Genomic DNA, 14,651 nt, shown 5'->3' on the forward strand with positions numbered 1-14,651 from the left:
GAATGTAAAGGTACATTTGTCCTCCCTGCATCTCTACAATTACAGGAACCCAGGCAATGCTTACAGCTACCATGAAGACAACAAACAGACGACCTACTATCATAAGTTCACGAGAGCTGGCAGCCTTTCGAAGATGCTTGTAAATATCCAGGGTAAATATGGTGCTGGCACTATTGAATATAGAATCCAAGTCACTCATTAAAGCTGCTATCATGACTGACATCATTAGGCCACGAAGACCTGCGGGCAAGATTCCCAATACTAGTCGTGGATAGGCAATGTTTGAGCAACCTGCTCTGCTGCCACATACTTGCATACAATGTTCTGGATTAATGCAAATAATCTCATCAGTAAAGAGAACTCTGGAAATCATGCCTGGTACGACTATGATAAACATGGGCAAGAGTTTCAGAAAACCAGCCATTAGGGTAGCTCCTTTGGCATGAGCAATGTTCTTTGCTGCCAAGACACGTTGCACAATGACTTGATCAGCACACCAGTACCAAGCAGAGACTGGCGTTTGACCAAACAGGAAGCCAGGCCAAGGAATATCCTCATCAGTCGGCTCACGTAACATCTTAAGAGCATCATCTTTTGGATGAATGCAGCAAGTGTTTGTAGAACTTAGGTTGAAGGAGGCTAGAACTGATGTAACATTTGGTGAGGCCAACATGTATCTCCGTTTCAATTCCTCAAAGCCTCCCACCTTGACCATTCCAACAACCATCAATGTCAAAGCTCCACCAATCATAAGAATTGCTTGTAGGGCATCTGTGTAGATGACAGCCACAAGTCCTCCTGTAACAGTTAACACTGCAGTCAACCCAATCAAGATGATGATAGAGAGATATAGGTCCCAGCCGAGTGAAGCCCGGATAAACAACGCACCAGCATACAGGTCAACAGAAAGCTTTGTGAAAACGTACAATGTCAAAAACAATAAAGCAAAATAGACTTTTATTCTGTTACCGCCGTAACGTTTTGAAAGGTATTGTGGCATGGTGAACACACCAGATCTGATATAAACAGGGATGAAAACCCAACCTAATAACTGTAAAAGCAATACTGCATTGAACTCCCAAGCTCCTACTGCAAATCCACTGGCAGCTCCAGATCCTGCTAACCCAATAAAGTGTTCACTGCCAATATTGCTCACAAATAATGAAGCACCTATTGCTATCCAGGTCATGGTGCGTCCTGCAAGAAAGTATCCACTCACAGTACTTCTGTTGGACTTCCACATAGCAAAAAAACCAATGCACAATACAAGGACAAAATAAAGTGCTACAACAGCTAGATCAGCTGGTTCCATCAAGCCAAACATTTTCATAAAATGTTTCAGATTCAATTAAGTTCAATTACCAGAATAAGATATCCAATAACCAGGCACGTTAAGATTGCTAATGAAGTAGGGAAAAAAAAAATTGTATGGAGTGATAAATATTTGTCCTTTGGTTTGCTGCCTTGGTTGAAACTGTAGGATTCCAGTTGTCAGGTACTGGGATGCCAAATACTATTTATCTTGTTAACTTCACTTCTGACTATTTCTCATGCTCTTTTTAGTAGCATTCCTCAAGACTGTCACAGCTTAATTTGTTGGTGTTGAATTTCTTAGCTGTTGCTGACAGGTCTAGTAAGGCCTAGAGTTACACTCCTGCAAGACAGCAAAGACAAAAGACAAAAAAGAGGATATTAGAATTGCACTTTTTAAAATCAAGCTCATTTCTGAATAAAAAATACATGATGCAAATTTTCTTGATGGCTAAAGATTAATATATGCAAGTGAGTATGTCGAAAGATCAGATTTCCATTATAATAAGAAAAAGGCAGAAGAGGTGACTGCAGGCTTGTGATCAATATTACTGATCACAGACTCCGTCAACTCCATAAGCCAACCTTGCATGTGAATCAGGGGATGAGAGGGCAAGCATTCTCAACTGGCATAATTAAAGTGAGATCAGATGGAAAAATCAAAGAAATCAAAGTACATAGATGGTACATTTAAAGATATATTATTTTTATACAAAACAAACTAAGTGGTACCAAGCCCATACTTACAAGTACCACGTACCTGGGCTATGAAAGCCCCAATATAATTAGTTTGTTTTGGGAAAATGTTAGAGGCATTTTCAGCAAACCACTGGCTCCTGATGAATGCTTTTAAATGCAAGAAATTTGTTCGGTACAATTCCTCAACACCAAATTCAGGTGAACTTACCAGTGTGGATTTAGTGGAAAGTTGTAGAGATTGACATGCATGGAGCAATCATGTGACGCAGTCCATAATCAATGCACAGAAAAAAATGAGAACATTCAAAAGGGTAGTTTGATGCTAGAGATCTTAAAACAAGATAAGCCAGAGAGTATAACATGAAAAAAAAAGTCCTATTTTTAAAAAAGTTTCATTGGTGACAGGTGAATGCATACCACTAAACATTATACTTAAAAGATCTTACGAACACATTAATTGCTGAATCTACTCAAAAAAAAATCTACGGACAAAAATTTGTGGGGGAAGTTAAGTGATCAGTCTGTTTTGCCTCTCTAAGAGACCATGGATTTTCAGCCCATAATACTTCTGGAGCATTTCAGGAAGTAAAGATTTGTTTTTAAAAACACACCAAAAGTAAAAAGCTTATATTCCGTATTCTAAGGCCTTTCACAAGCTTTAAATTGTTAAATACTCAGTAGCTTTATAAAAACAATTGAATGCCATGTACAGCTGACATCCGTGACACCAGAGACTAGTTTAAAATTTAGGCTGATTCTGCAAAACAAAGTTTAACATACAAGTCAAAAGTATGGTAAGTGGCTGTATCTTAAAACTGGAAACTCAAGGTTGCAAATAAAAGAATCAAATAGAAATTTGAAGAAAAAAGTGGGTAAAAGCTGTCACCCTGGTCAATGCAGGTATAACAGGGTAGTAGAGAGGCAAAAAAAAAGGAAGCTCATTGATTGCTTATAGGGAAACGGAATGGGAAATTGCACTGTGATGCAGTAGTCAACATTTAATCCCTGAGCTGTGATAAATTAGCCAAGATAATAAATTATTCAACAGTTTGGGTGCTACAGTTAACCTCAATGTCCTTGACCTTGGGTAGGGTGCAGAACAGAAATAACGGACCGGAATTCCCATTCCTGATCATCATTATTTAACAATCCCATGTTAAAAAAGTATGAAAGCTCACCAGGAGGCAAGATAAGGTCAACAAATGATTCAGCAGAGATGACACCCTAGATAGCAATCAGAAGCCAGTTGGTTTGCCTCCCTGCCCCCACCTTGACAACATGGAGGCTAACTGTAGTGAACCACCCTAACCTTACATAAAAGGAGCTAACTCCGAGACCAGTGATCTGGGAACTTCCAAGCTGTACAGTTCAGAACATTGTGAACTCAAAGTCAAGAATCAAGTCTAAAATCCTAATATGGTGCAGCCAATTACAAATAGGAGGAGGATTATATGAATTAAGGTTGTTTCAAAAATTTTTAAAGAGGTAATATGAGAAGATTGTGGAAATTATGTATTAGATACTCAGTTGTAAATACCTTAATATTTTAAAATGTATTTGCATAAAAGTCTACCATAACTGCATGTTACTAGTAAATGGTTAGAAGATATATCTACTCACGTATGCAGAAAGGAGAAACCACGGGTTTTCCAAAAGATTTGCACTTGAGGTTCACGTGAAGCACATGAATGGTGCAGGTATCCTAAGCTTACAGCTGCACTGTAAGCACCATTGACAGCAATGCACCTTTAACAGAAGTGCTGGAGTAATTGCATTCAAAAGGCTAAATGATCCGATACTAGCATCAAATCTAGTGTACATATCATAGCTCTATTTTATAGTTTTCTACATAGTTATAATCACACCCCTATAGTTAAAGGACATAACCATGCATTAACTTGTAACTTATACATCAAATTTCAGAGTTTCTCCCTATTCACTATTTACATTCACATCTTTAAAATATATTGCTATCATAACTTTGGAATGTTAGTTTAAAATTTTCAAACTGTAGCCAATTTCGGCCGAGAACATCGTTGTGGAAGATTTTTTTTTCCCAAAATAGCTATATGGTTGGAGATAAATCAATCCCCTACCATACATCTCCAGTTCAGAGTTATGGAGTGGATACAAACTTCATAACATTCTGCTATTGCACTGTATATTTTACTGCACGTTTCCAGCTATTTATGTTGCCAATTCTTTAATAAAAGTATGAACAATAATTTTGCATTAAAATCCAATAGTAAATCAATATCCTGCCCAAAACAACCAGAAAAATTTTAAAACATCCAGATTTGATACTGGAAACTTTATTTCATCCTCTATTCTGTTTACCAAACTTTTTAGGGTTCTTCCCATAATTCTCTATCAAAAAGTGCTGTCTATATTTTGCATTTAGAATAATAGTGAGGCTTAGCACTCACTAGTATAAAAAGGAGTAAAGTGGACAGCCACTTCCAAAATCCACACATGCAAGTCGCTTAATAACTATGTAGGTAACTAGGTTGATTTGCTTGGCCTTTTTTCCGAGTATGATAGAAAGTCTGTTTTTTTTGGCTTTTCTACATTGATACAAAAGGTATCAGGCCAAGAGATTCATCATTGAAATAGATGTGGTACTTACCCAGTAAACATAACAGAAAGGGTCAGGGCTTTTCCATTCATGTGCAAACGTATTTAAAGTGTGGAGTCTCATTCCGTGAGGCTTTTTTTAAAAGCTCCAAAATTAAAAGTTTGTTTTCACTTTTTCTTTCTGTCCCTTTATCTCTTTTTCAATTCCATCTTTATTTTTAAAAAATGCTTGCTGGAGTATTGAGATCAATTCTGGGCACCACATTAGAAAGGGCATAATAGTTTTGAAGAGGGTACAGAGATTTGCTGGAATGACACCCAAGATAAGGAAATGCAGTTATGTAGAGAAACAGGAGTTATTCTCCTTGGAGAACAGACAGTTAAGCATAGATTTAAACAGGTCTTCAAAATTAAAATAATTATTTGGGGAGAAAAGATTTCTACTGACAAGAGGGTTAGTAGCCAGAAGAAACAGACTTATCATAAGTGAGAAACGAATCAGAAGGTCAAAAGGAGAAGAACTATGAAAATTAAGTTCTGAAGTACACCATGAGGAAAGATGCTGGATCAGCACTCGAACAAAAATAAAGATTTACAGCTATAAAGAAAGAGCAGGGAAACAAGACCAACTAAATAACTGTTTAGTAGCCAAAATAAGCTACTTGACCACCTTTTCATGTGCAGATACTTTGACATATCTGAGGCTGGATTTGAACCCAGATCTTCTGATTCAGATGTAGGGACAATGCCACTGTACCATTAAAGCACCCCCCTGGTGTGACGTCATAATTTCAGCACACACAGCTACTCAATAAAAACTTAAATTTCTTCTATTTATTTCAATGAGACAATAGAGATTTCTTTCCATCCTTCAAAGGCTCTTAGAATTATTTTCAAACGTTTTCTGATATTGTTACTCCATTTTTTTGGCTTCTCAATCTTTTGGAAATTAAACAGGAGATTTAATATAATCAAAAAGGTCATCCCAAGAACTATAGTGTCTGTATTAAACATCTCCATTTTCCCATAAATCAAATTCGTTCAAAGACTCAAATACCTTGGTCAGAAAAAGAAATTCTTGCATTTGCCTGGACAGCCTATGAGAAAAAAAGCTCACTATCAGATAGCTGCTAATTTCTTAACTTCATTTTTCTATGCGGTCAATGGACAGTGATTTATCATTTCAGTGACTACTTGAATATTTCAAATATACAATTTTAAATATTCTCATTTGTCTCTATGGTCTCCTTAAATTTAAACCAAAACCCATTATACACATTCTCGTCTTTATCAGTTTCAATTGCTTCAAAATCTATTAGACACCTTACAACTTCCTCCCACCACTACAACATTTATCCGCTGTCAGTTCTGAGAAAGGGTCACCGGACTCAAAATGTTAACTCTATTTTTTCCTTCACAGATGCTGCCAGACCTGCTGAGCTTTTCCAGCAACTTTGTTTTTGTTCCTTTATCCACCCAATTCCACCCTTTTACAGCCATCTCACCTATAAAAATCTTTGTTGGCCTTAAATAACCATGGAATTTGATTGACCTTTTTCCTACTTTGATTGTATCACACAATATCAGCTTTGTTCCTAAATATTGGTTTCTCAATTTAAAATATGTTGACTGCTAAATAACTAAAAATTTTAGAAATGATTTGGGAACTATTTTCCCATCTTGAAATCCACACTCTTTGGAAATGTTACGTACTTTAACAATTATATTCTATAACGCATACCATCTAGGAAATGGAGTTAAACTGCACACAGTTGCAGTGTGCCAAGCTCACCTACCTGCAGTACTGCAGCAGATATTGCAGAGAGAATATCAACAGTTATGCAATATAGCAATAGCCAAGTTAAAGTTCCATGAGTATTTTGTCCTCTCATAAATAGTCCCTTGTCAGGCAGGTTTTCCTGATAACTTAAAATTGAATAATAAGCATTCCTTGCTCAATCAAACTATGACAACACTTTAGCAATAACTAACTATATCTTTGATTGTTACCAGAACCCACTGCACTATAGACGTGGAAGTCAGAAAACACTAATGCAACTAGGAAGCAACCAAGAATGAATGACGAATCAGTACCATAAATGGAAGTTAAAAAAAAATCTTATGTCTGCCATGAAATATTCAGTTAAAACTTTAAATATTCCTAAGCTAACAGGGGTTTTGCAAAAATACATACACTGTCTCAATGAATTCATTTCCATCGCTTTAAGGGAGTGTTACTCAGGCAGGTGAAAAAAGATAATAAAGAAAGCCTCAAGACAAACTGCTGGAGAACACAGATCACAAGCAAAATCATTCAATTACAGTATGTAATAGTTAGCCGTAACATACCTTCATACTACAAATGTGAAAGCTTTCACATTTATAAGGTTTTACAAAATGCTTTTCAGTTCTATAACACTTAAACCAACAGTCACTAGAGAACAATTTCCAATCTAAATTATTCTTCTACAAGCTATTTTTAATTCTAACCAGGTTTTGTTCTTCTGGATTCTCATTACTTGCGCAAACAGCATTATTGTTCTTTTCAATGTCGAAATAAGTTTATGTTTGTTATGAGAAGTTGATGAAAGCAGGAACTCATCAATTATGTGAATGTTTAAAAAATATTTTACTTGAACTATTGCTTTTAGTAATTCCCAAGTTTCAATGCTGTTCTTTTAAGCCTTGGAAATTAAAGAAAGGCGGTTCTCAACTTATTGGGTCTCTCTTTGAACTACTTCCAAGATTTCTTTATCAAAGTGAGGGCTTGGCACATTCAGCAAGATGGGATGCATGGTGTGGACAAATGTCCACAGACTTATTCATGTCAGATTCTCGTGTATTGTGGCAGGCAATCCAGTAAACACCTTCCACCCCATTCCAAAAATTCTAGTTTTGACCGCAACCCAGCTCTCAGGTTCATTGTGCACTAGAAGTTTCAGGAATTGTTAACAGTTTAACTAAAAATTACTTACCTACATCAAATCTAATTTCCTGTACTCAATAGGAGGGAACACAGTCAGCAATAAGGGTACAAAAAAAAAAGCCAGAATATTTCCTAAAACAATGAGAATCTAGGAACTGTAGAGGGCCAGAGTTTTAGGAGTCCAAGTACCACAAACCATAAAACATTAAGAAAAGTGAAAAGGAGTTTAGCTTTACCTCACGGGGGTTAGAAATCAATGACAAAGAAGTTATTATTTAGCATTATAGTGCTTTTAGCAGTCCTCCAGCTAATAGAGGAGCTTAGAACGTTAAATGACAAGAGCAGGTTGCATTAACTTGGCACTTATTCACTTGTACTGAAGACTGAAGGTCAAACAACACATTTTAAAATACGTTAAAAAGGATTTGATAAAGGATACAGTTTCTGTATCCAGAGAGAGCATTGCAAGGAAATGACCCTTAAGCTGAGTTGGATGTTCAGGAGCAAAAATGAAAAAAAGGAAGAAAAAATCTGGAACTATGCCAGCTTGGGACAAACACAGCTTTAAGGCTAGCAGACAGATTTTTTGAGAGATGAAATATTGTGAAAAGGTGGTTAAATGGAACTAAAGCGCAGATCAGCACAAATTAAAGTGCAATATTTTTGCTTAGCCTTGGGAGTAATCTCTGAAGCTCAATGTCTTAACTAGGATAATCCATATTTACTGTGGAGGAGACTTGGAAGAGTGGAAAACAGATGCACCAAAAATGTTCTCTCATGAATGTGGCAATTATTTAAAAAAACTGTAATCCCTCCAGTCCAGAAATATGTTAAAAACCAGTTACATTCAGCATCAACATAATTTTAGTACAGTACTGCAGTAGCAGAACATTGAAGCTTTAACATCTATATACAAATATTTTAATAACTACTTTATAATGTTTTAGCACTTATGTTTCAGATAGTTATGTCTAGTGTTTGCTGATTCACACACGATTAACTTCATTCTGTAACCATGCCAACCACTTTGTAGTGTAAATTTCTGTATTTGTTTGAAATTTGATAATCTTTCAAATGCCCTGATGACAGCAAGACAAAAAGCTTTATCCACATGCCTCTTTTCAGCAATATTCTATAATCCAGAAAATTCCAAAATCCAGAAATAAACTGGTCTCAAGCATTCTGGACTGGGGAGGTTACTGTATATTAAAATGCAAGCAGTGAACCTTGAAATAACACATCAACTTATTTCCTATTCAAATGTTAACACAAAAGCAACATTATATGAAGTAGCTTTCTTTCCCAAATATATTTAATCCAACTAAAATAATTTACAGCCCACATTAAAGATCAGAGTAATCTAGTTCAAAACTTGCAAACTAATGCAGCACTCACCTGTTCAAAGATTGCAAGCAAAGGACAATAGATTCCTACTGAAAGGATTGATTCTAGTATTGTCAAAACATCACATTTTCTTGAAATCATCACCTCAAAGTTAGAACCCCAAAGGGCTTTGGAAAGGTGTAGCAATGCATAGCAACATGGTGGAAACAACTTTTATAGTGAAGAGAGTCTGGTCCAATTGACTTACCAAGCAATTAATGCAAAAGAATTACAATAAAGGAAGGCTTTTGGGGAATCTATGCAGTCAATTCTCCAAAATTAAAGTCATCAGTTCTTGTTACAAAGGTAAATTTGTCTTTTTGGTTACTACTATATACTGCAGATCACAAGTTTGTTTTGCAGATCTGTTTTGGAAAATGGTCCAGTATCATAAATTTCAAAGTAATTAAACAGTGTCAGTCACTAGCTGCAAAATGCAATTTATAACATGGACCATAGGCTTTACAAATTAAAATTGGAGGCTAATTTTTTTCAAATCCACATCTACAGCACAACTAGTTGGTTTTGAAACTCTTAATGTAAATGAATGTGAAAGACCTTCCTCAGTTTTTAAATCTCATTGATATTCAACTTGTTCACGATTTAAAGAAATTGGATGGATTGTACCATTATGAAAAAGATTTTCATATCAAGGTTCCACCAAAGGTAATCACCAATTAACCTACCTTTTGCCCAGAACGAGATAAAAGCTCAACTGTGAACAAAAAGTTTATCACAACAGGGAAATCTTAGAGCTGTGGAAGCAAGATTGTGTAGTTGACCCAACACATTACTCCAAACAGTTTTAAACAGTTTTATTTAATTACTAAATACTTCTTACACCACATAATTTCACAGCTAAAATTAACTGTTTGCATTTATTAAAGCTATCAAAAAAAAAGTATCATTACCCCATTGATTTTGCTCCCTTTATTGTTAAAGTGGTTTGATTGTAAATTTGCAAGATAACAAGATTACGCTAACACATTTTAACTCAATGTTGAACACTGCTGAATAACTATAGTCATCTTAAAGTCAGTAATTCACGCGTTTAAATGCGATGCGGAAAGATATCCATCTACAGTTCTCATTTTACTGTTAACCAACGAACCGTTAAGTATCGTGCAGTACTAAACTTCTGCTTCAGAAAAAAAAGGATTGGGATGGGGACGGTGTTTGATCCAAGCGTCTCCAAGACCCTAACAACCAGACTTTGCCAGGCAGGGGACACTGGTCTGAAAAAGGTGTGGCGGTCAGCTTTAGCCTTCATTCTCCGAGCAGCCGAAGTGCACCCGGCTTCTTCAGCTAATGTTTCTCTCGCTCTCAGCGCCTCTCTCTGCCTCCCCTCAGTCTCCAGAAAAAAAAAATCGGCAAACCCGCAGCACCACTCCCTGGCGCTAAGGTTGAGTCGGGCCTCAATGACCAATTGACTCTAAATAGTTAGAAAGAGAACAAAACGCACCATCCTGACACCAGGTGAATAAAAACACAGCATTTTTTTTGTTTTAAACAAAAGAGGTAATGGTAGAGGAGGAAATCACTGGTTATGTTGTTCCCCGCCAGCCTGATTAACGGGGATTTCCACCTCGTCGCTGGTTTGGCATGAAACGGGAAGATGGCGACTGTTTTATTTCACTCATTCTTTCTTTCTTTCTTTCTTTTCGTTTTTGTTTTAGTCAACACTCACCCGCTGCATAGCTTTCAGAATCAAAGCAAGCTCATATCTGGGCATGTTGTTATGATCCTGTGGCGATGATTCTCCCACGTGTTCGTTTATATGTGTATTCGACCTCCCGTTTCCCCGCCTCTAAAACGCTCGGTTCCAGTCCCTGCCCATTCAGCTAAGCACCACGGGCCCGCTGCCTCTTAAAGGCGCAGGCACCCGTATAATTTTAAAGGTGCAGGCGCCATTCTTGCTGACCTTTTCCCCGCTTTGAAAATTGATTTTTGGCGAACAGCATTTGTGCAAACACAGGCAAACTCAAGTAACCCAATTAAATAGGAATTCCTCTGAAGGAAAGAAAGACTTACATTCATGTAGCATCTTTCACCAACAACCTAGGTTTCTCAAAGCCCTTAAATTTACAGCCAATGAACTATTATTGATGTGCAGTTGCTGTACTATTGTAATGACAGAACGTTTATGTACCGAAAACTTCCACAAACATCAAAATGACCACATAATCTACCTTTGTGATGTTACAGAATCATAGATTGTTACAACGTAGGAGGTTCTTCAGCTGTCATGTCTGTACTAGCTCTCTGCATGCCCAACTCATCCAGTCCCATTTCCCTGTTTTCCCCAGCCTTGCAAATTTCTCGTCATCTAATGATCCTATTCTCCTTTGAAAGCCACATGTGAATCTTCTAGTGCCACACTCACAAGCTGTACAGTGCATTCTAGATCCCAACCCCTCAGTGAGTTAAAAAAAAGTCTTTTCTCATGTCATTATTGCTTCTTTTGCTGATCTGTATCCTTTGGTTCTCAATCGCTGCACCAATAGGAACAGTTTCTCATAATCTACTCTGTCCAGGTATCTTAAGATTTTTAATAGATGTATCAAGTCTCCTTCTCCAAGGAGCACATTCACACGTTCTCCAATCTATCCATGTAACCTAAGTTCCCCATCCCTGAAACTACTCTCTTTTTAAGTCTTCTCTAATTTGCATCACTCTAAATGTGGGGTGCCCAGAACTGGACACAATATTCTAGTTGTGCCTAAACAAGTCTAAACAGATTTATCATAATTTCCTCGCTTTTATACACTATGTCTCTAGTTTAAATTAACTCCATTAACTGCTCTCTCAACTTGCTCTACCACTTTCAAATGACACATACACCTCTGCTCCTGAACAACCTTGACAATCATACCCTTAATTTTCTAATGTTTTTCCTCATCCTTGCTACCAAAATGAATCAAATGTTCATTGAGGAATAAATATTTGCAAGGTGCTGAGGTGAGTTCCTTGGCTCTTCTTTGAAACAGTGCCATGGGATCTTTTCAATTTTTCTGAGAGGGCAGTCCCTGCCTTATTTTAACATCTCATTGCGAGACTGCACTTCCAGTAATGCATTTTCCTTTCAAAGGATGTTGCACCAAAGACCATCCTTCTAGCTAGTTTAAATGGATATCATTCACAATATTCACCTTGTATTCTTGATAACTGCAAAGTACGGTTTGCAACAAAGTATCAATTTGACATTTTTCTCCCCTGAATAGCGAATGCATCAAAGGTGCCCTTGGGATGTGGTACTGCAGCCTCTTTGGTGTAGATGTTTGGAAGGGAGTTCCAGGATTTTGACTCAGTGGCACTAAATGGACAGCAATGTTAAGATGGTGAATGGCTTGGAGGAGAACTTGCAGGTGGCAGGTCTAAGGCTGTCTACGGATCTTTAGTGAATTTCTGCAGTGAATCCTGTAGATGGTACACACATTGCTGCTTTGGAGGATCGGTGGTGAAAGGATTAGATGCTTGTGGATATGGCTGCTTTGCCCTGGCTGGTTCTTCATGTTGTTGAATCTGCATCATCCAGGCAAGTGAGGCATATTTTATCACACTCCTGACCTATGGCTTATGAATGTTGAACAAGCTTTCAGGAGTTAGCAGGTGAATTGCAGGCTGCAGGATTCCGAGCCTCTGACCTGCTTCTCTAGCTACAGTACTTATACGGCTAGTCCAGTTTGGTTTCTGGTCAATATTAATTCCAAAAATGTGAATAGTAAGAGAATCAGTAATGGCTGGAATGTAAAGAAGTGATGAACGGATTTCCTCTTGTTGGAGATGGTCATTCACATCACACAAGTGCCAGGCAATGCTACTTGAAATCTGTCTGTCCAAATTTGAATATTATCTAGGTATTGCTGCATTTGGACATGTATCTGAGAAGTTTTGAATGATGTTGACCATTATCAAACTTTTCCACTTTTGATTTTATGATGGAGGGAAGGTCAGTAATGAAGCAGAGAAGATGGGAGACACCTTGAGAACTAGAAATCACTTGTCTGGATATATGGTTGGCCATTTAGGACCGAAATGTAACAATCTTCTTTACCCATAGCCCGAGGACTGTCAATACTCTGACACTGAATATGTTTAAGGCTGAAATCAATAGATTTTTGAACTCTGAGGGAATCAAGGGGAATTGAAATTGGGCAGAAATCTGGAATTGAAGTTGATAATCAACCATGATCTTCATGAACTATGGACCAGACTCAAAGTTTGGGTTTCCTTTGCTCCTATCACGGTCTTACATTATTTGTGGAAAGATGTAACAGTGTGAAACATCATGTGGTGTGCTGCTGATTTATACCATCATTGTTTTTAAGTCTATTCACTTTTGGTGTAAGAATGGCACTACATGTGCTTCAACTGGATGAACAAGCATAATCTATGAATGCAATCATTATGCTTGTTTTAGATACATTTATTAAAATTCATAGAAATCCCACAATAAAGAAATTTTGCGAAATACTCATGTTTTGGCTGTGTGAGTGATATCAGTTAAGTTCTGGAAATTTTTCATTGCTGAAACAGTCATGATTATGGGGACAGTTAACGTGTCATATGATGGAAATTTCCCAGTTTCTGATATCTTATATGCATCAATACCATGGCAGCTATAGACCAAAACAAAACATATGGAGACCAGTTTCCAACAGACATATGCTTTTTTTGTGCATTGCAAATTTACAGCAATAATAAAATGACATATTTAGATAGCTCCTGTTAATATAGAAAAATCCCAAGGGGTTCCATGCAACTGCAATCTGACAAAAGACATATCTACAGGCATAACCAAAAGTTGGTCAAAGAAGCTCTTAAGTGAGGAGATAGAGACTGAGAGGTAAAGGAATGGGCCCAAAAGGCTGAGATTATTTAACAAGTAAGACTGGAACCAAGGCAGTTGTACCAAGGTAGACAATGAAGGAGCACTTTTATGAAGATAGCTGGACTTAGTGCTGCAGATGGGTCAAGGAAGTTATGGGAAAGTAGTCACATTCATTGAGTTTGTCATTTATGATACATTTCATCTATTTCAAACTGATTGAAGAGATTTCAGTAAAGATAAACGATATTACCATTGATACAAATGACAATACAAACAGATTTAATAATAAAGGAGATGGCAGGACTTTAATTATCCATTAAAAAAACCACCTACTGATGGTGCAAAGTAGTCTCAGGTTCTGGGTAAAGAAGATTGTTACATTTCAGTCCTAAATGACCAACCATATATCCAGAGAAAGTGATTTCTAGTTCTCAGGGGAGTCTCCCATCTTCTCTGCTTCATTACTGACCTTCCCTCTATCATAAAATCAAAAATGGAACTTTTTGATAAAAGTTTTGTAAATGTATCTTATAGAATCAGAGAAATTTATGATGCAGAAGGAGGCCATTCTGTTCATTGTATTTATGCTAGGCAAAATATCTTTCTAAAAGTAACTATCTATCCCAGTTCTTGCTTCATAGTTTTATAAGGTACAGCACCTCAAGTGCATATTCAAGTATTTATTAAACATGATGAACTTTTCAATACCCTTTCAGACAACAAGATCCAGACTTCCACCATATGATGGGTGAAATATTTCTCAAGTTCTTTGTAATTCTGTAGTTACTTTAAATCAAAGCTCCTTCATCATTGGCATCTACACGAAAGGAAGTAGTTCCTTTCTATACCCTCTTGCTGATCTCATCATAATTTTATACATCACAATCAAATCACCTTTAACCTCCTCTGCTCCGAAGAAAATAGCTT

The 14,651-nt window shown here is 37.1% G+C and overlaps 1 protein-coding gene across 1 annotated transcript; it reads right to left on the bottom strand.

Moving 5' to 3' along the window:
* Window positions 1-4: 4 nt before the first annotated feature.
* Window positions 5-10,909, bottom strand: LOC125480971 (sodium/myo-inositol cotransporter-like; the record flags this gene model as incomplete). The annotated part of the gene is made up of 4 exons (XM_048603046.1): window positions 10,581-10,909; window positions 6,381-6,510; window positions 3,631-5,681; window positions 5-1,654 (listed from the first exon to the last, which is right to left on the bottom strand). A coding segment is annotated over exon 4 (1,326 nt), but the record flags the coding sequence as incomplete, so codon positions are not given.
* Between the last annotated feature and the right edge of the window lie 3,742 nt (window positions 10,910-14,651).

This window comes from Rhincodon typus, chromosome 11 (genome assembly GCF_021869965.1).
Source record: "Rhincodon typus isolate 14 chromosome 11, sRhiTyp1.1, whole genome shotgun sequence".
NCBI classification, from domain to species: domain Eukaryota; kingdom Metazoa; phylum Chordata; class Chondrichthyes; order Orectolobiformes; family Rhincodontidae; genus Rhincodon; species Rhincodon typus.